This window comes from Myxine glutinosa, chromosome 13 (assembly GCF_964187855.1).
Source record: "Myxine glutinosa chromosome 13, kmMyxGlut1.1, whole genome shotgun sequence".
NCBI classification, from domain to species: Eukaryota; Metazoa; Chordata; class Myxini; order Myxiniformes; family Myxinidae; genus Myxine; species Myxine glutinosa.
The window spans coordinates 98,388,956-98,415,049 of NC_136273.1; the positions used below are offsets into that span (position 1 = coordinate 98,388,956).

General features: G+C 44.2%; 2 protein-coding genes and 1 long non-coding RNA gene across 7 annotated transcripts in view; 2 read left to right on the plus strand and 1 right to left on the minus strand.

Annotated features, from left to right (window-relative positions):
- LOC137439138 (SUN domain-containing ossification factor) overlaps positions 1 to 13,080 on the plus strand; it is a 115,221-nt gene extending 102,141 nt beyond the window's left edge. For 4 of the 5 annotated variants that reach the window (XM_068134856.2, XM_068134855.2, XM_068134857.2 and 1 more), the window contains 2 exons: positions 9,718 to 9,791; positions 12,638 to 13,080. In XM_068134856.2, coding sequence (XP_067990957.2) covers positions 9,718 to 9,791; positions 12,638 to 12,918 — 355 coding nt within the window. In that variant the 3' untranslated portion in view covers positions 12,919 to 13,080. Of the gene's footprint in view, positions 1 to 9,717; positions 9,825 to 12,637 lie in introns of all 5 variants that reach the window. The other variant, XM_068134859.2, reaches the window with a different exon arrangement.
- Positions 1 to 26,094, minus strand: part of LOC144888724 (uncharacterized) — a 338,047-nt gene that overhangs the window by 19,263 nt on the left and 292,690 nt on the right. The gene's annotated exons all lie outside the window — the stretch shown is intronic.
- The window catches only part of LOC137439140 (uncharacterized), a gene marked incomplete in the record, with an annotated part of 59,175 nt that continues 55,857 nt past the window's right edge, over positions 22,777 to 26,094 (plus strand). Inside the window, 2 exon segments of the mRNA XM_078767806.1 lie at positions 22,777 to 22,856; positions 25,751 to 26,094. The exon segment at positions 25,751 to 26,094 is cut by the window's right edge and continues 214 nt beyond it. Of these exon segments, the coding sequence (XP_078623932.1) occupies positions 22,844 to 22,856; positions 25,751 to 26,094 (357 nt within the window).

Consider the following 26,094-nt stretch of genomic DNA (forward strand, 5'->3'; position numbering starts at 1 on the left):
GAGATAACTGCATGAAAACCCCAAAACAGAGCAAGAGATAACTGAATGAAACCCCCCCCAAAAAGAGCAAGAGATAACTGAATGAAAACCCCAAAACAGAGCAAGAGATAACTGAATGAAACCCCCCCAAAACAGAGCAAGAGATAACTGCATGAAAACCCCAAAACAGAGCAAGAGATAACTGAATGAAACCCCCCCCAAAAAGAGCAAGAGATAACTGAATGAAAACCCCAAAACAGAGCAAGAGATAACTGAATGAAACCCCCCAAAACAGAGCAAGAGATAACTGCATGAAAACCCCAAAACAGAGCAAGAGATAACTGCATGAAAACCCCAAAACAGAGCAAGAGATAACTGCATGAAACCCCCCCCCCCCCAAAAAGAGCAAGAGATAACTGAATGAAACCCCCCAAAAAACAGAGCAAGAGACAACTGCATGAAAACCCCCAAAACAGAGCAAGAGATAACTGCATGAAACCCCCAAAAAACAGAGCAAGAGATAACTGAATGAAACCCCCCCCCCCCCCAAAAAAGAGCAAGAGATAACTGAATGAAACCCCCCCCAAAAAGAGCAAGAGATAACTGAATGAAACCCCCCCAAAAACAGAGCAAGAGATAACTGCATGAAAACCCCCAAAACAGAGCAAGAGATAACTGCATGAAACCCCCAAAACAGAGCAAGAGATAACTGCATGAAAACCCCAAAACAGAGCAAGAGATAACTGCATGAAACCCCCCCCAAAAAGAGCAAGAGATAACTGAATGAAAACCCCAAAACAGAGCAAGAGATAACTGAATGAAACCCCCCCAAAACAGAGCAAGAGATAACTGAATGAAAACCCCAAAACAGAGCAAGAGATAACTGCATAAAAACCCCCAAAACAGAGCAGAGATAACTGAATGAAACCCCCCAAAACAGAGCAAGAGATAACTGCATGAAAACCCCAAAACAGAGCAAGAGATAACTGCATGAAACCCCCCCAAAAAAGAGCAAGAGATAACTGAATGAAAACCCCAAAACAGAGCAAGAGATAACTGAATGAAACCCCCCCAAAACAGAGCAAGAGATAACTGAATGAAAACCCCCAAAAAAGAGCAAGAGATAACTGCATGAAAACCCCAAAACAGAGCAAGAGATAACTGAATGAAAACCCCCCAAAAACAGAGCAAGAGATAACTGCATGAAACCCCCAAAAAACAGAGCAAGAGATAACTGCATGAAAACCCCCAAAAAACAGAGCAGAGATAACTGCATGAAAACCCCCCAAAAACAGAGCAAGAGATAACTGCATGAAAACCCCCAAAAAACAGAGCAAGAGATAACTGCATGAAAACCCCCAAAAAACAGAGCAGAGATAACTGCATGAAAACCCCCAAAAACAGAGCAAGAGATAACTGCATGAAAACCCCCAAAAAACAGAGCAAGAGATAACTGCATGAAAACCCCCAAAACATAGCAAGAGATAACTGCATGAAAACCCCCCAAACAGAGCAAGAGATAACTGCATGAAACCCCCCCCCAAAAAGAGCAAGAGATAACTGAATGAAACCCCCCCCCAAAAAGAGCAAGAGATAACTGAATGAAACCCCCCAAAAAACAGAGCAAGAGACAACTGCATGAAAACCCCCAAAACAGAGCAAGAGATAACTGCATGAAACCCCCAAAAAACAGAGCAAGAGATAACTGAATGAAACCCCCCCCAAAAAAGAGCAAGAGATAACTGAATGAAACCCCCCCCCAAAAAGAGCAAGAGATAACTGAATGAAACCCCCCCAAAAACAGAGCAAGAGATAACTGCATGAAAACCCCCAAAAAACAGAGCAAGAGATAACTGCATGAAAACCCCCAAAAAACAGAGCAGAGATAACTGCATGAAAACCCCCAAAAAACAGAGCAAGAGATAACTGCATGAAAACCCCCAAAACAGAGCAAGAGATAACTGCATGAAAACCCCCAAAACAGAGCAAGAGATAACTGCATGAAACCCCCCCCCCCAAAAAGAGCAAGAGATAACTGAATGAAACCCCCCCAAAAACAGAGCAAGAGATAACTGCATGAAAACCCCCAAAACAGAGCAAGAGATAACTGCATGAAACCCCCAAAAAACAGAGCAAGAGATAACTGCATGAAAACCCCCAAAAAACAGAGCAAGAGATAACTGCATGAAAACCCCCAAAAAACAGAGCAAGAGATAACTGCATGAAAACCCCCAAAACAGAGCAAGAGATAACTGAATGAAAACCCCCAAAATAGAGCAGAGATAACTGCATGAAAACCCCCCAAAAAAACAGAGCAAGAGATAACTGCATGAAAACCCCCAAAAAACAGAGCAGAGATAACTGCATGAAACCCCCCAAAAAACAGAGCAAGAGATAACTGCATGAAAACCCCCAAAACAGAGCAAGAGATAACTGCATGAAAACCCCCAAAACAGAGCAAGAGATAACTGCATGAAACCCCCCCAAAAAAGAGCAAGAGATAACTGAATGAAACCCCCCCCAAAAAGAGCAAGAGATAACTGAATGAAACCCCCCCAAAAACAGAGCAAGAGATAACTGCATGAAAACCCCCAAAACAGAGCAAGAGATAACTGCATGAAACCCCCAAAAAACAGAGCAAGAGATAACTGCATGAAAACCCCCAAAAAACAGAGCAAGAGATAACTGCATGAAAACCCCCCCAAAAACAGAGCAAGAGATAACTGCATGAAAACCCCCAAAACAGAGCAAGAGATAACTGAATGAAAACCCCCAAAACAGAGCAGAGATAACTGCATGAAAACCCCCCAAAAAAACAGAGCAAGAGATAACTGAATGAAACCCCCCCAAAACAGAGCAAGAGATAACTGAATGAAAACCCCCAAAACAGAGCAGAGATAACTGCATGAAAACCCCCCAAAAAAACAGAGCAAGAGATAACTGCATGAAAACCCCCAAAACAGAGCAAGAGATAACTGAATGAAAACCCCCAAAACAGAGCAGAGATAACTGCATGAAAACCCCCCCAAAAAACAGAGCAAGAGATAACTGAATGAAACCCCCCCCCAAAACAGAGCAAGAGATAACTGAATGAAAACCCCCAAAACAGAGCAGAGATAACTGCATGAAAACCCCCAAAAAACAGAGCAAGAGATAACTGAATGAAACCCCCCCCCAAAACAGAGCAAGAGATAACTGAATGAAAACCCCCAAAACAGAGCAGAGATAACTGCATGAAACCCCCCCAAAAAAACAGAGCAAGAGATAACTGCATGAAAACCCCCCAAAAAAACAGAGCAAGAGATAACTGAATGAAAACCCCCAAAACAGAGCAGAGATAACTGCATTAAAACCCCCAAAAAACAGAGCAGAGATAACTGCATGAAAACCCCCAAAACAGAGCAGAGATAACTGCATGAAAACCCCCAAAAAACAGAGCAAGAGATAACTGAATGAAAACCCCAAAACAGAGCAGAGATAACTGCATGAAAACCCCCCCAAAAAACAGAGCAAGAGATAACTGAATGAAACCCCCCAAAACAGAGCAGAGATAACTGCATGAAAACCCCCAAAAAACAGAGCAAGAGATAACTGAATGAAAACCCCCAAAACAGAGCAGAGATAACTGCATGAAAACCCCCCCAAAAAACAGAGCAAGAGATAACTGAATGAAAAACCCCAAAACAGAGCAAGAGATAACTTCATGAAAACCCCCAAAACAGAGCAAGAGATAACTGCATGAAACCCCCCCAAAAAAGAGCAAGAGATAACTGAATGAAACCCCCCCCAAAAAGAGCAAGAGATAACTGAATGAAACCCCCCAAAAAACAGAGCAAGAGATAACTGCATGAAAACCCCAAAACAGAGCAAGAGATAACTGAATGAAACCCCCCCCCAAAAAGAGCAAGAGATAACTGAATGAAAACCCCAAAACAGAGCAAGAGATAACTGAATGAAACCCCCCCAAAACAGAGCAAGAGATAACTGCATGAAAACCCCAAAACAGAGCAAGAGATAACTGAATGAAACCCCCCCCAAAAAGAGCAAGAGATAACTGAATGAAAACCCCAAAACAGAGCAAGAGATAACTGAATGAAACCCCCCAAAACAGAGCAAGAGATAACTGCATGAAAACCCCAAAACAGAGCAAGAGATAACTGCATGAAAACCCCAAAACAGAGCAAGAGATAACTGCATGAAACCCCCCCCCCCCAAAAAGAGCAAGAGATAACTGAATGAAACCCCCCAAAAAACAGAGCAAGAGACAACTGCATGAAAACCCCCAAAACAGAGCAAGAGATAACTGCATGAAACCCCCAAAAAACAGAGCAAGAGATAACTGAATGAAACCCCCCCCCCCCAAAAAGAGCAAGAGATAACTGAATGAAACCCCCCCCAAAAAGAGCAAGAGATAACTGAATGAAACCCCCCCAAAAACAGAGCAAGAGATAACTGCATGAAAACCCCCAAAACAGAGCAAGAGATAACTGCATGAAACCCCCAAAACAGAGCAAGAGATAACTGCATGAAAACCCCAAAACAGAGCAAGAGATAACTGCATGAAACCCCCCCCAAAAAGAGCAAGAGATAACTGAATGAAAACCCCAAAACAGAGCAAGAGATAACTGAATGAAACCCCCCCAAAACAGAGCAAGAGATAACTGAATGAAAACCCCAAAACAGAGCAAGAGATAACTGCATAAAAACCCCCAAAACAGAGCAGAGATAACTGAATGAAACCCCCCAAAACAGAGCAAGAGATAACTGCATGAAAACCCCAAAACAGAGCAAGAGATAACTGCATGAAACCCCCCCAAAAAAGAGCAAGAGATAACTGAATGAAAACCCCAAAACAGAGCAAGAGATAACTGAATGAAACCCCCCCAAAACAGAGCAAGAGATAACTGAATGAAAACCCCCAAAAAAGAGCAAGAGATAACTGCATGAAAACCCCAAAACAGAGCAAGAGATAACTGAATGAAAACCCCCCAAAAACAGAGCAAGAGATAACTGCATGAAACCCCCAAAAAACAGAGCAAGAGATAACTGCATGAAAACCCCCAAAAAACAGAGCAGAGATAACTGCATGAAAACCCCCCAAAAACAGAGCAAGAGATAACTGCATGAAAACCCCCAAAAAACAGAGCAAGAGATAACTGCATGAAAACCCCCAAAAAACAGAGCAGAGATAACTGCATGAAAACCCCCAAAAACAGAGCAAGAGATAACTGCATGAAAACCCCCAAAAAACAGAGCAAGAGATAACTGCATGAAAACCCCCAAAACATAGCAAGAGATAACTGCATGAAAACCCCCCAAACAGAGCAAGAGATAACTGCATGAAACCCCCCCCAAAAAAGAGCAAGAGATAACTGAATGAAACCCCCCCCCAAAAAGAGCAAGAGATAACTGAATGAAACCCCCCAAAAAACAGAGCAAGAGACAACTGCATGAAAACCCCCAAAACAGAGCAAGAGATAACTGCATGAAACCCCCAAAAAACAGAGCAAGAGATAACTGAATGAAACCCCCCCCAAAAAAGAGCAAGAGATAACTGAATGAAACCCCCCCCCAAAAAGAGCAAGAGATAACTGAATGAAACCCCCCCAAAAACAGAGCAAGAGATAACTGCATGAAAACCCCCAAAAAACAGAGCAAGAGATAACTGCATGAAAACCCCCAAAAAACAGAGCAGAGATAACTGCATGAAAACCCCCAAAAAACAGAGCAAGAGATAACTGCATGAAAACCCCCAAAACAGAGCAAGAGATAACTGCATGAAAACCCCCAAAACAGAGCAAGAGATAACTGCATGAAACCCCCCCCCCAAAAAGAGCAAGAGATAACTGAATGAAACCCCCCCAAAAACAGAGCAAGAGATAACTGCATGAAAACCCCCAAAACAGAGCAAGAGATAACTGCATGAAACCCCCAAAAAACAGAGCAAGAGATAACTGCATGAAAACCCCCAAAAAACAGAGCAAGAGATAACTGCATGAAAACCCCCAAAAAACAGAGCAAGAGATAACTGCATGAAAACCCCCAAAACAGAGCAAGAGATAACTGAATGAAAACCCCCAAAACAGAGCAGAGATAACTGCATGAAAACCCCCCAAAAAAACAGAGCAAGAGATAACTGCATGAAAACCCCCAAAAAACAGAGCAGAGATAACTGCATGAAACCCCCCAAAAAACAGAGCAAGAGATAACTGCATGAAAACCCCCAAAACAGAGCAAGAGATAACTGCATGAAAACCCCCAAAACAGAGCAAGAGATAACTGCATGAAACCCCCCCAAAAAAGAGCAAGAGATAACTGAATGAAACCCCCCCCAAAAAGAGCAAGAGATAACTGAATGAAACCCCCCCAAAAACAGAGCAAGAGATAACTGCATGAAAACCCCCAAAACAGAGCAAGAGATAACTGCATGAAACCCCCAAAAAACAGAGCAAGAGATAACTGCATGAAAACCCCCAAAAAACAGAGCAAGAGATAACTGCATGAAAACCCCCCCAAAAACAGAGCAAGAGATAACTGCATGAAAACCCCCAAAACAGAGCAAGAGATAACTGAATGAAAACCCCCAAAACAGAGCAGAGATAACTGCATGAAAACCCCCCAAAAAAACAGAGCAAGAGATAACTGAATGAAACCCCCCCAAAACAGAGCAAGAGATAACTGAATGAAAACCCCCAAAACAGAGCAGAGATAACTGCATGAAAACCCCCCAAAAAAACAGAGCAAGAGATAACTGCATGAAAACCCCCAAAACAGAGCAAGAGATAACTGAATGAAAACCCCCAAAACAGAGCAGAGATAACTGCATGAAAACCCCCCCAAAAAACAGAGCAAGAGATAACTGAATGAAACCCCCCCCCAAAACAGAGCAAGAGATAACTGAATGAAAACCCCCAAAACAGAGCAGAGATAACTGCATGAAAACCCCCAAAAAACAGAGCAAGAGATAACTGAATGAAACCCCCCCCCAAAACAGAGCAAGAGATAACTGAATGAAAACCCCCAAAACAGAGCAGAGATAACTGCATGAAACCCCCCCAAAAAAACAGAGCAAGAGATAACTGCATGAAAACCCCCCAAAAAAACAGAGCAAGAGATAACTGAATGAAAACCCCCAAAACAGAGCAGAGATAACTGCATTAAAACCCCCAAAAAACAGAGCAGAGATAACTGCATGAAAACCCCCAAAACAGAGCAGAGATAACTGCATGAAAACCCCCAAAAAACAGAGCAAGAGATAACTGAATGAAAACCCCCAAAACAGAGCAGAGATAACTGCATGAAAACCCCCCCAAAAAACAGAGCAAGAGATAACTGAATGAAACCCCCCAAAACAGAGCAGAGATAACTGCATGAAAACCCCCAAAAAACAGAGCAAGAGATAACTGAATGAAAACCCCCAAAACAGAGCAGAGATAACTGCATGAAAACCCCCCCAAAAAACAGAGCAAGAGATAACTGAATGAAACCCCCCCCAAAACAGAGCAAGAGATAACTGAATGAAAACCCCCAAAACAGAGCAGAGATAACTGCATGAAAACCCCCAAAAAACAGAGCAAGAGATAACTGAATGAAAACCCCCAAAACAGAGCAGAGATAATTGCATGAAAACCCCCCCAAAAAACAGAGCAAGAGATAACTGAATGAAACCCCCCAAAACAGAGCAGAGATAACTGCATGAAAACCCCCAAAAAACAGAGCAAGAGATAACTGAATGAAAACCCCCAAAACAGAGCAGAGATAACTGCATGAAAACCCCCCCAAAAAACAGAGCAGAGATAACTGAATGAAACCCCCCCCCCCAAAACAGAGCAAGAGATAACTGAATGAAAACCCCCAAAACAGAGCAGAGATAACTGCATGAAAACCCCCCCAAAAAACAGAGCAAGAGATAACTGAATGAAAACCCCCAAAACAGAGCAGAGATAACTGCATGAAAACCCCCCCAAAAAACAGAGCAAGAGATAACTGAATGAAAACCCCCAAAACAGAGCAGAGATAACTGCATGAAAACCCCCAAAACAGAGCAGAGATAACTGCATGAAAAACACCCACAACAGAGCAAGAGATAACTGCATGAAAACCCCCAAAACAGAGCAGAGATAACTGCATGAAAACCCCCAAAACAGAGCAGAGATAACTGCATGAAAAACACCCAAAACAGAGCAGAGATAACTGCATGAAAACCCCCCCAAAAAACAGAGCAAGAGATAACTGAATGAAAACCCCCAAAACAGAGCAGAGATAACTGCATGAAAACCCCCCCAAAAAACAGAGCAAGAGATAACTGAATGAAAACCCCCAAAACAGAGCAGAGATAACTGCATGAAAACCCCCAAAACAGAGCAGAGATAACTGAATGAAAACCCCCAAAACAGAGCAGAGATAACTGCATGAAAACCCCCAAAACAGAGCAGAGATAACTGCATGAAAAACACCCACAACAGAGCAGAGATAACTGAATGAAAACCCCCAAAACAGAGCAGAGATAACTGCATGAAAACCCCCAAAACAGAGCAGAGATAACTGCATGAAAAACACCCAAAACAGAGCAGAGATAACTGTATGAAAACCCCCAAAACAGAGCAGAGATAACTGAATGAAAACCCCCAAAACAGAGCAGAGATAACTGCATGAAAACCCCCAAAACAGAGCAGAGATAACTGCATGAAAACCCCCAAAACAGAGCAGAGATAACTGCATGAAAACCCCCAAAACAGAGCAGAGATAACTGCATGAAAAACACCCAAAACAGAGCAGAGATAACTGAATGAAAACCCCCAAAACAGAGCAGAGATAACTGCATGAAAACCCCCAAAACAGAGCAGAGATAACTGCATGAAAAACACCCACAACAGAGCAAGAGATACCTGAATGAAACCCCCCCCAAAAATAGAGTTGAATGAAATAAGTGAATGAAAACACAATCTGTAACAGTAACAACTTTGTTTGCTTGGTGGAGATCAATCGATCAATTCATTTCACTCCTTATCCCACTCTTCATTTTAATCAAAATGTCAAAGCTCTTTACAAAAAGGGATATCGGGGGAAAAGCATCGAAGGGCTGACAGCTACGTATGTCCGGCTGCCCCCACGTCACCAGGCCCAGCAGGCCCAGCAGGCCCGGCCACGACCCACTCTCCGTCCCCACCCTTGAGCTTCCGTTCCTCCCTCCAAACCCGATTCCAAATCTCCATTTCATTCCTCGAACAGGATATCTGAGTCCCCGCGTCTCCGCTGGTTATTCTCTCTTCGGTTTTCGTATGGGCCTCCACCTCTCGGAGGATCGTGTTGCTGTAGCTATTGAGCAATGTTGTTATGTTTTTATTCACTCTTTTAATACAATTACCAATTCTGGATGTTTTCCAAGCCGTTGCCAAAAGATTACATGAACTTTTATAAAAAATAATATAAAGAAAAAGCAAAGTAAAATATGCATCCCTGCCCAATGAGGGAAAATTGTCATTTCAGGCAAATAGCCAGTTATGGCATGTGTTTTAGACTTTACGCCATGATCTTAACAAGTCGATTTAACAGAAAAATCTCAAAAGTAACACTGTCTAAGATGAAGTTGGGTGTTGCTTGTTGTCAGGAGAGAGAGGGGGAGAGATCATTGTATGTACAAGTTTTATTATCATTATTATTTTTTGATACTTTGACTTACAACTACCAGAATCCAAATTACAGTCACATGGTAATCATGTTCTTTGTTCTTGGCAGATCACAAGATGTCGAGCTCACATTTCCTGAATCACTGTCCCTGCCCGCTTCCTCTGACCACCATGAAAATTGCCGTGAGTGTTCTGCATCATCATCATCATACTAAAGTACGTAATTTGGCGTCTGTCTGTCTGTCTGATGATTTTTTGACCATGATACATTCCGTCGTTACTTATCCAATCTCAACCAAACTTGACAGGAGGACTTAGGGTCACACAATGAAGGTTGAAGCGCATTCATTTGCCCCCCTCTCCAAGGGGTTTTTCTCCCCCGAGTGGTTTTCCCCGCCATTGCCGTCGATGGAGTTGCGTGTTGAGGTGTATATCAATGTTAAATTAGCTTTATCGTGGCGTTTTTCCAAAGCCGCTTCTAATAACAAAAATAACGATAATAGCATAATATTAATGTTATTACAAAACAATATTAATACCAATAATGTCCCACCTCCCAAAAGGGTTTTTCCTCCTTGAACAAACGTCGAGTCAACGTTTATAAATAGCTTATCATGGCATTTTTGTGGGAGCAACGGTCTCTACCGGAAGTTAAAAAATATTATAAACCACAAACACGTATGATTAGCTTCTTAAACAGTTGCTAATGCTGTTTATAACACTACATGAAAAAAATTGGAGGAATCCCGACATCTGTGAGGTAAGTTTTACTTACAGAACTGAGTGAAGATCTACTGTAATCTATATACCCCATAAGGGTTGGGTAATAACATGACCCTTCTTGCCGCTACCGTGGAGTTTTACGTAGAGAACTTTTGAAACTCGCCCCTACTGTTTAACACGAAACTGAAAGGGAGGAAGCCCGGGTTGTGCTCATTTACCAAGCAGCTAGCTAGCGCTTGCCAAGCCAGCCGTTCCTTAACGGTTTTGAATGGAGTGCTTGCTCAAATGCTTAAACCACTTGGCGATCTCTCCACAAGAAACTTGGTAAATGAACACACACCCAATGTTCTTGAGACCAGATCATAGATCGACTGTAATCTATATACCCCAAAGAGGAATGACCCTTCCTGCCACTCCCGTCGTGAGCGGGTGTACTTGTCATCCTAAAATATGCAATTTGGCATCTGTCTGATGATTCTTTGACCGTGATACATTCCGTCGTTACTTACCCAATCTCAATCAAACTTGACAGGATGCCTAAGGGTCACACAATGAAGGTTGTAGCGCATTCATTTGCCCTCCTCTCCAAGGGGTTTTTCTCCCCCGAGCGGTTTTCCCCGCCATTGCCGTCAATGGGGTTGCGTGTTGAGGTGTATATCAATGTTAAGTTAGCTTTATCGTGGCGTTTTTCCAAGGCCGATTCTAATAACAAAACTAACGATAATAGCATAATAATAATGTTATTACCAAACAATATTAATACCAATAATATCCCGCCTCCCCAAGGGGGTTTTCCTCCTTGAAAAACATCGAGTGAATGTTTATAAATAGCTTATCATGGCGTTTTTGTGAGAGCAACGGCCCAATGGCCTCGACCAGAAGTAAAAATATTATAAACCACAAACACGTATGATTAGCTTTTTAAACAGTCGTTAATGCTGTTTTTAACAATAAACAAAGAAATTTGGAGGAATCCCGACATCCGTGAGGTACGCTTTACTTACAGAACTGAGCAAAGATCTTCTGTACTATATATATACCCCACAGGGGTTGGGTAAATAACATGACCCTTCAAGGCGCTACCGTGGCGGTTTTCGTGGCGGCCTTTTGAAACTCGTTCCTGCTGTTTAACACAAAACTGAAAGGGAGGAAGCCCGGGGTGTGAAACATTTACAAAGCAGCTAGCTAGCGCTTGCCAAGCCAGCCGTTCCTTAACGGTTTTGAATGGAGTGCTTGCTCAAAAGCTTAAACCACTTGGCGATCTCTCCACAAGAAACTTGGTAAATGAACACACACCCAATGTTATTGAGACCCGACCATAGATCTACTGTAATCTATATACCCCAAAGAGGAATGACCCTTCCTGCTGCTCCCATAGTGAGCGGGTGTTCTAGTGTCTATAAATAAAATAACGGTGTCTGTCCCTTTGTCTTTCATGTTTCCTATCTCCTTTCTCACCACTTCACACATCACCAAACTTTGGAGGCATAACTAAGTCTTAAAATTGTGCCAATGGGATGGCATGGGATTTACCTCTAAATTTACTTCCAACTCCTCTTTCTATACTGTTCGGCCAAATCAAAATTAAATTTTTCTCAACTTGTTCACCATGCCAAATTATGTCGTGTAACTCTCACAGGCCGCACTTCAAGCCCAAACACCACAGGGTTATTGTTGTTGTTGCTGTTGTAGTAATTGTTGTTTCCCGTCTGTTCCTTTTATCACGGGATTGCTGTTGTTCTATTTCTCCTCTCCTCCCCCAAATCCTATAAAATCCAATACCATCCCATCACCCATACTTCTTGAATAAATGGTGCTTCCAAATACCGTAAATCTTTGTGAAGAAGAATGGATACGCTTTCCGGACCTCTCGAAGATGATTCATCTGAATTGATATCATCTTCACCAGGACCATTCGTTGGGTCGGTGAGGAAGAGAGTTCGGCAAAAGGAATGTTTATGGAGGTGAACAAAGCGGGATAAATATAGGAGATGAAAAGGTTAACAACCAAGGTCTGTGCCAGTGTGTCTGCACCTGCACACAATAAATTGATACCCAATGATGTAATACCAGGATTGATAATGGAAGCCATTGATAAGCAGTCACTGTATTCAGACACTATCATTTTGAAGAATAACATATGTTTTGTACGGCAATGATCTTCATTCTATAAGCTGGAATTTGAGCCGATTTTATTATTACTGGGGTGGGAGGTTTATTTAATTTTTAATTTAAGTTATATTTATTTGTCCGTTAAATTAAAACTGTAATTACATCATTGCCTTTGTTTTGGATTTTCCCACCAGTCGGTTGTGCAGTATCAGAGGAACACGGCAGGAGATCAGAGACACTATCCCACCTTTACTCGGAGAAATCACGCCCGGGCACCTGTCAAACGTTCTATCAATGTCAAGAGCCCTTCACCTCTTCTTCCTCTTCCTCTTCCTCTGCATCATCTTCACCCCCGGAGGCCCGGTTCCCATTGCTGTGTGGTCTATCCCGTTGTTGGTTTGCTTGTAAGCCAGGCACCTTGAATCACGGAAGGGCAAGCGGTTTAACCAGAAGTTTGGAATCGCTCAATCATTAGGGAATAAAGAGTGAGGTTTGGAAAACCTGATGGATTGGAGAAAAACCTGGAAGACTGAGGGAAATTTGGGAAGACGAGAAAAACGTTTGGAATGTCAGCTGATGTTTTTGGTGATCATAGCTGATGTTTAATAAAGTCAGGGAAGTGTGGTCTTTACTTCATGAGGAATAGTGGATTTGTTTTGGTGTTTTTATTTATTTATTTATTCACATTTTAGGTTGTTTATGAAAGTTTGGGAATACTTGCAGATGTACGATAACATTGTTTCATGCTGATGAACTAAGGAGGCATTATGATGACTAGCAACGGTACCTGCCCTACGGGCGGGGCTTCAATTGGGAGGCCCAAATGAAAAGGCAAAATAACAGAAATTGAAGGCTTTTTTTTATTTTAAACGATTTCTATAAACATCCGTCAAATCATATCACACGCAAATCATCAAAATCTGAACAGTATTTGTAGAATTTCAATAAAAGCCACATCACTGTTCATATCGGTAAATATTATTCCATCGTGTTTGGAAAAATTGGAAAATTGGAAAAATTGGGAGAAAATTGGAAAATTGGAAAAACAATATAGCCTATTTTACTCCAGGTGGTCCCAAGATTACCCGCCCAAAATTTCGTTGCGATCGGTTCAGCCGTTTTTGCGGTACCTGGGAACAGACAGCCAGACAGACGGACATTTGGTGAATTATAGTAAGATATGGGTGGGAGCCGGGAGGCTTACAAGGAATGTACAATGAATGTTAAATGACCTGCTGAATAAAACACTTACAATGTGAGCTGGGCATACACGACACAGAGAGCTTGGCCATCCACAGCATAGCTGCCATATTTGTACCAATCTTATAAAGTCTTGAGCTGCAGCATCGTTTCAGCAAGGGGAACTGTGATGACTAACTCATATACAAACAACTCAGCAACGGCATAAAATATTTATAGCTCGTTTTTAGCTCACCTGGAACGTCGTTCAGGTGAGCTTGTGGGATGGCACATCATCAGTCCGTCCGTCAACACTTGCAACTTCTTCTCCAAAGCTGCTGAAGGAATTGTGATCCAACTTGTCTCAAATGATCTATGGTGTGGTAGATCTTACGTTTGGACATGGCATCCTCCCCCTTCACCTATATTCGAAAAGTCGGTGATCGTAAGGGTTAAAGGTGCCAAAAGTACTTCAATTTCGATCTAATTTGGCCGCCATTTGGGACTACAGGAAAACCTTCAACAATCTTCTCCCAAACCGTTTAACTGATTAATGTAAAACTTTACATTTGTCATCAAATAACCAAGGGAAATATAGTTTGTTTACTGTGACATAATTGGTCACGTTGTATGGCAGCCATGTAGGATCATAATAAAACCTTTTAAAATCCCCTCTGAATCCTCTTAACTGATAGAGGTTTTTTCTTTGTTTGTTTTTTGTATACAACATCGAGACTCGTGTAAGAGCTAACATTAATGACAAAAAAAACAAACGGACACATCAAACATATACTGAAACGCAAAAGAAACTTACCACCTTTGAAACCTTTAAATATCAACAACTAGCAGAAGTACCCGGCATTGCCGGGCGGGGGAGGGGAGGGGAACGGGGGGGAGGGGAGAAGAGGGGGGGGGGGGAGGGGAGAAGAGAGGGAGGGGGAGAGGTGGAGAAGAGGGGGAGGGGAGGGTGAGGGATGGGAGGGGGAGGAGGGGTGGGAGGGATGGGAGGGGGGAGGGTGAGGGGTGGAGAAGGTGGAGAAGGGGGGAGGGGGAGGGGCAAGGGGGGAGGGATGGGAGGGTGAGGGGGCGGGAGGGGGGAGGGGCAAAGGGGAGGGGGGAGGGGAAAAGGGAGGGGGAGGGGGAAGTGGTAGGACGGAGGGGGAAGGGCGGGGGAGGACGGACGGGGGAGGGGGAAGGGGGAGGGAAGGGGAGGGCCAGTCAACAATGACGTTGCAGTTCTCATGGTCGGAGAGCAGCACAACAATCGCGACATCGTCCTGCATCTTCGCAAGAGCACAAAGCGGATTTTGAAGACTCACCGATCCTGTGACCCACGCCCTCCAGTACCGGCGTTGCCGGGCGGGGGAAGGGAGACCCGTACATTCCCAACCCGTACATTCGCCCTCTCGACTCAAGCTCGTATTCGATTCGTATTCGAAATCGAAAGGGGAAAGGGGAAATCCTTCGTATTCGAATTCGTAAACACGAAATATGAATTAAAATTTAATTCATATCGCACAAAATCGACACAAAACACGATCGCATAAAGGTGAAAAAGCGCAATCGCTTTTCGCCCTGAATTACGTGCAAACGTGTGACGTGTGACGGGATGAAACATCACGTGATCGCTCTGAGCGAATCAGTGAGCTGCTCTGTCACTGGCTGAGATTAGCGGGTACTTCGCTGAAATGCGCTGAGGTAAATATGAATAAAAAATATGGATCTCGTCAAATATGGTCTCGGCCATGTTCGTCCCAGGCTCAATGGCCATGTCTATGCCAAATATCAAGCACGTGAGCCTCTCCGTTTCGGAGTTTATCGGTAACATTACACACACACACACACACACACACACACACACAAACTGTGTTTTATATATCTATCTATAATTCCAGTAATCTCTGTGTGTATGTTTGTATGTTTGTATGTTTGTATGTCTGTGACCGCTGTTTCTCGACAACCACGGGTCCGATATACTTTAAACTTGCCAGGTATATTGCTGGGGACCCGAGGATGTGCCTTTTCAAGGTTTCATATTAATCGGACAAGTAGTTACCGAGCTATGTCCAAAAAACGATTCAACCAATCAGAGAGCAGCGAGCTATCACGTGTGCCGAACGTGGCGAACAGACTCTGCCTCGGACGGCACATTTGAGAGCGTATTCATTTATTTCACGTTGGAAAACTATGTTGCCGTTAAACTATGTTTTAAAACTAATTAAAACTACTATCTATAATTCCACGGGTCCGATAAAAAACACCGTACTCGCAAGCCGTTCGCTTTGGACCAAACCATTTCATGTAAATAGAGGGGGGGGGATTGTCACCGTACTCGCAAGCCGTTCGCTTTGGACCAAACCATTTCATGTAAATAGAGGGGGGGGGATATAATTTTAGATATATATATAGTACGGGCATGCCCTAGTATAGATAACACTGCGTGTAGTAAATGTGTGAACTTATTTGTGGACAATAGTGTCCTCACTGTCAGACAAAACGGTCACGGATGGTCACTTGAACCTTCAATGGTCACTTCATAGCACAGCTGTTGAACAGCCGTTTTGACTGTCAGTGATTAGCCAAGGGGTACGGGATGAATTTAATGAGCTGCACGTGATGTCTTCATATTGGATTTAAAAAGGCCAGTGCAAAATGGGCATTTCAATCAACATGCCACGATTGTCAAGGGATCAACGGCAGCGTGCCCTGGGCATGCTGCAAGGCGGACTGAGCTACCGTGAGGTGGCACGTCACCTTGGCTGTTCACACCAGACGATATCGGCCCTGGTGGACAGAGACACCCTCCACAACTCTGCAGATGACAGACCTCGATCAGGGAGGCCAAGAGTCACCACTGCAAGGCAGGACAGGCAGATGGTCCGAAGTCACCTGCGGGATCGATTCCGTCCAGCATCCCGCACTGCGGCAGAAACTCCGGGGCGTGCAAACCCACGGATCTCCAATGATACTGCACGAAGACGACTGCATGACTATTGCAGTCATGCAAGAAACTTACCACTTGTTTGAAATGTAATAAAATTGTAACAGTTCAAAATAAAACAAACCAACAATTGCTAATTGAAACATTGGCATTTTCTTGATGACATGTCAAGTTTTTTTTACCAAGATACACCATCTCATTAGTTTGTTCTACAGTACAGAACAGCACAGGGTGCAATGTCAGTCCCCTTTCAATAGCGTGTGTGGCCACCATTGTTTTGGATACAGGCAGTGCATCGTCGGCGTATACTGCCTACCAGTCTTTGGATGGATTGCTGCTGGATTCTGTCCCACTCAGTCCTCAATGTCTGAAGCAGCTTTGCCCGTGTCCTGGCCCTGCCAACTACGCATCTCCCAAGCTCATCCCACAGGTGCTCTATGGGATTCAGGTCAGGGGAGAGCGCAGGCCACTGCATGGTGTTGATGTTCTCGCCTTGGAGAAATGCAGTGGTAAAGCGAGCAGCATGGGGACGAGCGTTGTCATGCTGAAAGGTTCTCAGTTCTGGGTGGTCTAGCAGGAATGGCAGCAGATGAGGTCGCAGGATGTTATCCACATACCGCTGGGCGTTAAGATTCCCATCCACAACCACCAGTGGCGTCCTGTACCGGCCTGATATGGCGGCCCACACCATCACACTTGGGCCATCCCACCTGTTGGCTTGACGCACGCAACAATCGGCATATCGCTCGCCAGTTCTTCTCCAGACATGCTCACGCCCATCAGGACTGTCCACACAGAACCTTGACTCATCGCTGAAAGCGACCTCTTTCCACTGTGCCAAGGTCCACCGCTGATGCTGCTGGCACCATCTCTGTCGGTTGCGGCGATGGGCAGCCGTCATCACGGGGCCTCTGTATGGTCTTCTGGCAGTCAGACCATAGTCATGCAGTCGTCTTCGTGCAGTATCATTGGAGATCCGTGGGTTTGCACGCCCCGGAGTTTCTGCCGCAGTGCGGGATGCTGGACGGAATTGATCCCGCAGGTGACTTCAGACCATCTGCCTGTCCTGCCTTGCAGTGGTGACTCTTGGCCTCCCTGGTCGAGGTTTATCATCTGCAGAGTTGTGGAGGGTGTCTCTGTCCACCAGGGCCGATATCGTCTGGTGTGAACAGCCAAGGCGACGTGCCACCTCACGGTAGCTCAGTCCGCCTTGCAGCATGCCCAGGGCACGCTGCCGTTGATCCCTTGACAATCGTGGCATGTTGATTGAAATGCCCATTTTGCACTGGCCTTTTAAAAGCCAATATCAAGACATTCTTTTATGTGTCGGTTTGACTTTTTGTGTGATTAATGTCAGCTCTTTCACGAGCCTCGATCTTGTATACAAAAAAAGGAAAACATTTAAAATTAATCTTCTCTGAAGCTGCTTAACTGATCAATGTGAAACATGAAATATAGGATCGACTAATTATGAGAATGTTTGATTAAAATGAGCTGATTAGAAACACAATATGGCCACCAGTGACGTATTACATAAAGTGGGCAAAATCTTAAAAAATCAAGGGAGGTGCAAAGCACCCCCATATATCCCTTTATATGGGATCGTTTCTCTGTATGCAACTTTAACATGGGTGAACACTATTATGATGCAAGAACATCTTGGAAGACCAAGCGCTATTCGAGATTCCGCATTCGCATTTAATTCCTTGACTTTGACCTTTAACCCGCAGAGGTATGATGTAAATTAGGTGTAAATGCGGCTTGCTCTGGGCTATCTAGAGAGGGCAGTCTTGTTCTGATCGGACAAACTTTAGTCCAGTTGTAATGAAAAATGCGAGAATGTAATTGCCATGACCTTAAAAACAATCAAACAAACAACACCTCAAAATTGTCATGACCTGAAAAAGTCAAACGAATTTGTCGAACTAGTTTGTCAACATTTGAATTTGTCAAATGTGGAATACGTTGTATTCCCGTTATTGATGTAAAATGTCATTCCGAAAGTTCCTGCAAGGCTTTCCTCCAAAGGTTGATGGAGTCCTGCTCCCCCCTGCCTCACGTCTGACTCAGCTTGGCACCATGGAAACCAAGGTCCTGTTAACATCATTGGAATCTTCCGCAATGATGCTGTCTATGGGCCGATCGGTTTGCCATCGCAGACGGGTCGCTGGTCTCTTTAGTCTAGTAGGAAGACTAGGTCCCCCTGCACCCCCGGAGATATACTTCTAATCAGTGTTTCTAGATTGGAAAAAATGTGTAGAAAATGACTAGCTATGGCCCCAAGCTGAAAAAATGTCCCACATACCATTTTTATGCAAATTACTGCTGCCATTATCAAAAAAAGACTAGGTCCCCCTGCACCCCCCGGAGATATACTTCTAATCAGTGTTTCTAGATTGGAAAAAATGTGTAGAAAATGACTAGCTATGGCCCCAAGCTGAAAAAATGTCCCACATACCATTTTTATGCAAATTACTGCTGCCATTATCAAAAAAACGATTTTTGACATATCTCAGCCAATATTGCAGATAATTGAAAAATGAAGGTGTCTAGACCCATGTTTTGAAGGGCATAGATCATGATAGAACTATTCATAACATGATTACATGTGTCTATGGTATACTAGTATGCTAATTAGTGCTTTATTTACAAAATAATCACAGTTTTACGAAATAATAGACTCATATTAAGGTCCGTCTACACAGACGTTAACACAAAGTTTTATTTTTCTAAATATTACAACTGTCAAAATAGTCCTAGCACTCAATGTGACCACTCTTCTCTTGCTTGTTTTAGATAAACATCATTAGCATTAGTGATTCTACACTGAGTCAGTCATCATCATTTTCATCGAAATCGTCAGAGTCAAACTCTTCTTCTCCTTCCTCTTCCTCCTCCTCTTCGTGCTCTCCTGTGTTCAGAAGATCCACCAGTGAGGTTGGTAGGATGGGACCACTGGACCACATTGGTTTCAACAGTCCTTCATCAGTCCTTATCCATCCTTGCTCCTCATAAGGTTTTGGCTTTTCGATGATAGGTTGATCGGCTCTTTTGTACAATGCTACGCGGTGGTTCACACGCTGGATGTGCGGCTTCAGGGCAGACTGGCATGGAGGAAGGCGAGCCAGATCAACCTTGGACTTGGATGTGAGGGTCTTGTCCTCTCCCACCATTTTTCGTAGCAGCTTGGCACGGACAATGTCCACTGATGACTCGCGACTCTGGCCGTACATCACACAGGTGAATTTTTCTAACTGCCTCTCCACCTCAGGGTTGGCATCCCAGTTGTCACCCAGTTCACCGAATGCCCTGTGAAACCTGGGATTCTTCTCCAGCTTTTTCAAGGGCCCGACTTTTCCCTTCCCTTTGAAGGCACTGGTGCAGTCTTCTCCGCTGAACACATAGTACCCCAGGAGAGTGGCACAGTAGTCCTCTCCCAGGGATTCTGCCAGCTCAGAGACGTTGACAAGTTGGCGATGCTTCCCTGACCCTGTATCCAGGTACACCGTCAGCTTGATGTTGTGGGCATGGTGGAGCAGGATCAGGAGGATGTCTGTGTCCGGTGTTCTGACTACAGCGTTCTTGTATCCGATGGTAGCAGCATGATGGAGGTACAGAACCACCCTGGTATCAGTCTCTTCCTGGTTGCTGTAGATCGTGGGGAGTTCACGTACCTCGACCTGAAACACAAAAAGGCACCGCATTTCAATCACCAGTCACTGCCAGTTTCAGTATATCTCCGGGGGGTGCAGGGGGACCTAGTCTTTTTTTGATAATGGCAGCAGTAATTTGCATAAAAATGGTATGTGGGACATTTTTTCAGCTTGGGGCCATAGCTAGTCATTTTCTACATATTTTTACCAATCTAGAAACACTGATTAGAAGTATATCTCCGGGGGGTGCAGGGGGACCTAGTCTTTTTTTGATAATGGCAGCAGTAATTTGCATAAAAATGGTATGTGGGACATTTTTTCAGCTTGGGGCCATAGCTAGTCATTTTCTACACATTTTTTCCAATCTAGAAACACTGATTAGAAGTATATCTCCGGGGGGTGCAGAGGGACCTAGTCTTCCTACTAGACTACTTTGTCTCTTCCACCATCTCCTTTATGGTCTTGCACCCTCGATCTGCTCTTTCTGTGCTTTGCCCACACCACCCGACTCCCTTCTCCCAAATTTACAGGTTTTCTCACCTGAGAGTTTCCTTCTGTATCCATCCTGTCCACCCCATGCATCGTCTCCTGTCCCCCTTTCCTACCCGCACACATTTTTATACACCGCCCTCTATCTTTACCTTTATCGCTACTGTTGGTGTTCCCTCCCTCTCCCTGCTGCTCCTTTTGTCCAGTTGCGTCCTGATCCTTTCAGTGTACAAGTACTAGCTCTTCCACGAACCTACACTACATATTGTAATAGTGAAACAAATAGCATAGTGTCTTGCCAACACATTCACCGACAAGGTGTTAGTGACTTGTCAACATAGTAACCCACAAGGTCATAGTGACTTGCCAACTGTAACGTGCAAGGTTTTAGTGAATTGCTAACAGTAACCTACAAGGTGCTTGTGACTTGCCCACATGAACCCGTAAGGTGTTCATGACTTGTCAACAGTAACCTGCGAGGTGTTATTGATTTGCCAACAGTGACCACCAATGTGGTAGTGACTTGCCAACAGTGACCAAAAAGGTGTTAGTGACTTGCCCACATGAACCAGCAAGGTGTTCGTGACATGTCAACTAACCTGTGAGGTGGTAGTGACTTGCCAACAGTGACCGTAAAGGTGGTAGTGACTTGCCAACTATAACCTGTGAGGTGTTAGTGACTTGCCCACACGAAACTGCAAGGTGTTAGTGACTTGCCAAAAGTAACCTGCGAGGTGTTATTGATTTGCAAACGGTGACCACCAAGGTGTTATTGTCTTGTCAACAGTGACCACCAAGGTGGTAGTGACTTGCCCACATGAACCCGCAAGGTGTTAGTGACTTGTCAACAGTAACCTGCGAGGTGTTATTGACTTGCCAACAGTGACCACCAATGTGTTATTGTCTTGCCAACAGTGACCACCAAGGTGGTAGTGGCTTGCAAACAGTGACCACCAAGGTGTTAGTAACTTGCCAACAGTGACCACCAAGGTGGTAGTGACTTGCCCACATGAACCCGCAAGGTGTTAGTGACTTGTCAACAGTAACCTGCGAGGTGTTATTGACTTGCCAACAGTGACCACCAATGTGTTATTGACTTGCCAACAGTGACCACCAATGTGTTAATGACTTGCCCACATGAACCCGCAATGTGTTATTGACTTGCCAACAGTGACCACCAGTGTTATTGACTTGCCAACAGTGACCACAAAGGTGGTAGTGGCTTGCCAACAGTGACCACCAAGGTGTTCGTGACTTGCCAACAGTAACCTGTGAGGTGTTATTGTCTTGCCCACATGAACCCGCAATGTGTTATTGACTTGTCAACAGTGACCACCAGTGTTATTGACTTGCCAACAGTGACCACCAATGTGGTAGTGATTCAGCTATATCTTTGTCTGTCATTCGGTCGTGTTTGACATCAGTTTGGTTGGAGAGGTCCGTGATACGGTATCGGTTGGGAGATGTGTGTGATGCAGACCGATCTAGAGAGGTCCGTGATACGGTATCGGTTGGGAGGTGTGTGTGATGCAGACCGATCTAGAGAGGTCCGAGCTATTGGTTACGGGCATGAAGTCGAGGTGCGGTAATCTTCATCCTGATCAAGCAGCACGAAGGAAGGTATAGGTAGGTAGGTAGGTGGGTAGGTAGGTGGTCTCTGACTGGAAGGACCCAGGGACCAGGGTAGCTTTGAGGTACTGTGTCGTACGGTATGTGCACTCGCCTTTCAGCTCTCCAGCCTGGATTTTAATATTGGTCCAACTATAAACTTGCACCCTGGTGCTTCGCATGTCGTCGATACCATGGGATTGTCGGGGTAGCAAATGGGAGGAAAAGTAGCAACTGAACTGTCCGATTCTTTCCTTATATTGAACAAAACTGTACACTTCTTTAAACTAATACATTGGGGATCTGAAAATTGTGAGGAAAATATCCTTTGAGTGGTTTGAAGTATTTTCATGCACAATTTAAAAGTGGAATATTAGAACCTCGTATGTCTGAAGACTTCATCAAAATGGTGACAGGCTCATGACGTATAATCGTTTGCTCCGCTGTGATTGGTTGGCATTTTACCCAATGGGGAGTGAGTTTGTTGCGACGTGTGATTGTTGCATTGAGCTGTGGTGTTTGACTTCAACATGAATTTTAAAGGTAAGAGTTGGTTGATACTTTCCTCAGGTCGTCTCTTTTATCTTGGTATTACACAGGACGCTTTGTTTAAAAAACCGTCACCGATAGTTTAGCTTTTTGTTGTTTGGTTGATTCGATGTTTGTGGCATTTGAGGCCTTAGTGTTGAATGATCCGGTGGGATCCGACAAACTACCCAATTAGAACACAAAGGACACGCTTGTATATGTACATCGCTGACTGGGGGTGGGGGTACCTGCTACCTACGCATCTGATCGTAGTTGTTGCATGTGGAGGTGTTCGTGCTCCTGTTGGCCCACCTTAGTCTTTAGCTGACCATATTACTATTACTGTATTGGAGGTTAAAGGGCCGAAACGGGATGATGCTGAGGACTTCGACTGAAGACCCGGTCAGTGCAGGTCCACTTGTGACGGGTGTTTTGAAATTATATATATATATATTATTAATATTTTTAATGAAACGTCAGGTGATTAAGGAATTTAAATTATGTTACTGCTCAATGTGCTATCATTTACAATATCAATCCTGAGCTGCAAATCTTTCGACATGTATATATATATATATATATATATATATATATATTCAAAATAAAGACCAATTACTGCACTATAGTTACAAGAAGGAAGCCGGCCATTAACCACACACACACACACACACACACACACACACACACACACACACACACACACACACACACACACACACACACACACGTACTGAACAGCAATAGAAACGTCACTTCATAAAAATAACTCCTGATCATTTCCCATAGAAATATCAATGCATTTCGTTTAGATATCTCGTTATTTACATTAGTCTGTATGTAAATTTAATCCGAACAACCGACAGTGGTGCACACGTGGATAAAAACAGGTCACCAAAACGCAGGCAAAAAAACGACCATGGTACAAAGTCGTGCATGACTCCCATGGAAATCAAAATGCACGTGCGTCTCCTTGTGACTTTCCCCATAAAAGGCACCCCAAAACGTGTGTTCATCATTCGTGTTTCGATGCCAGCGCCATTCCCAGACTTACGAGGATTCAGAGAGACCAGGCTATTGGAAGATTGCATGCTGGACAGACTACACCAATGGTTGCCAATGCTTTCCATGTCAACGTGAGAACCATCTACAGGTTACAGGAATGATACCAGGCCACCAACAGCACCGATGACCGCCCACGCAGTGGCAGACCGAGGGTAACAACACCACGACAGGATCGACAGATTGTGCGTCATCACATCCAAGATAGCTTTACCAGGGCTACAGAAACTGCAAGACAAACAGTTGGAACCCACCAGAGACACATTAGTGGTGATACAGTCCGTCGACGTTTGAAGAACAGGGATGTCCGTTGTCACAGGCCGTATCGTGGCCCCATTCTTACAGCTCGACACTGCCGTGACCGACTGCAGTGAGCCACACAGCATCAAAATTGGCGTTACCAGCAGTGGAGAACCGTTCTTTTCTCAGACGAAAGCCGATACTGTGCTTCCACGGCAGATGGCAGAGTGAAAGTTTGGCGAAGACATGGGGAACGCTACTCAGATGACTGTGTGATGGAAAGAGACTCGTGTGGTGGTCCAAACATCATGGTATGGGGTGCTATTGCTCTCAATCACAAAGTCGGTCCTGTGGTGTTCCAGAATATTGGTCCAGGAAGAGGCAATGGTGTCACAGCTGCTCGCTACATCGATCAAGTCCTCAGACCTCACGTGCCACATTTTGGACGTCACGGAAATCATGTCTTCCAGCAGGACAACGCCCGTGCCTACACTGCCAGAGCAACAAGGGACTTCCTGCAACAGAATGGCATCCAAACCATGCACTGGCCTGCGCCCAGCCCCGATTTAAACCCGATAGAGCATTTGTGGGACGAGGTTCAAAGAAGACTGAATGACGTTCGACCAAGGCCGACAACTGCAGCTCAACTCAGTCATGCGTTTCTCAGAGTGTGGGCCCAAGTGACAAATGCCTTCAACAATTGATTAATCCACTCCATGTACAGACGATGTATGGTTGTCATCAACGCTCACGGGGGTCACACAAGATACTGATTTTGACCTCCCTTGTTCTCACCTGGTTTTGTGTTTTTCTTATTCAGAACATTTCACATTATTGTTTGAACTCTGGTGACCATACCTGTAATGTTTCATGTTGATCCTAAATCTCAATTCGTGTTGATCATGACTTGAAAATAAAGCCTCCAAAATATTGATTCTGACTGACGTTTCTTTTGCTGTTCAGTATATTACAAAGCATGTCATGTATGGTGGCTCATCCTATATTTCTTTCCTGTTCTGTTGCACCTTTGGTTATTTTTTGCGTATTTAGTGCAGCCAATTATGGGGCTAGCAGAATGACCGAGAGGTACACACACTCACCTCTAAGCTGTCTCGCTTTGATTTGAAACCTGAACCAACTATAAACTGTCATCCCTGTGTTTCATATGCAGGGCGATTCATCAATGTATGTGCCATCCCTCAGATGGATGTTAAATGGGTGTCCTGTCTGCTGGCATTAGTTGGTGGACGTTAAATATTCCATGATGTCCTTCGTGAAGAGCAAGCGAGCTATCACCCCCGGCATCATGAACAAATTCCAAATTGCTGCCCTTTGTTGTTGTTGAACGTCAGGCCTGGCGAGCCGGTTCATGAACTACTTTGGCCAAGCTTCTCTCAGCTAACCCCATGAGAATGTGGGAATAATTTTGGCCGTTAAAAAAGAAGAATAAGAAGAAGAGGAGCAGTCAACTTTGACTTCAGTTTGTGGATCCAATATCTTGTATTTGCTAGTATCAGTCCACCAGGTACCTAATGTAATCATGATCAATTTTGTTTTTGTACTTCTCTTGTTAAATCTCGACATTAATGTTTGTTTTTATTTATTTTCAGTACCTAGCTTAATGAAGAGCTCCAGTGGACCTGCTGGAGGACCTACATTCCCGCAAACGCTTGGTGGCAGTTGTGGAAGTCGCCCAGCACGAGGAGAAGATTCTGGTCTTCTTTTCGAGCTCTCAGCTTTGGCTCGTTCCTCACAGTTACTGGAGCCACAAAAAAGCTCCTCAGGCCGCAAGGTTTTTTTCGTTGAGAATAAAGATAGTGGGATTCTGAGACAATCAGATGGAAGGGCTAATCGCTATGATGATGGCCTGCGGGATTACCACCGGCATTCAAGCGAAAGCCTGGATGGTTATGGTGGACCGAAGTCATTCTCCGCACGTGAAAGCAGTCCTCCA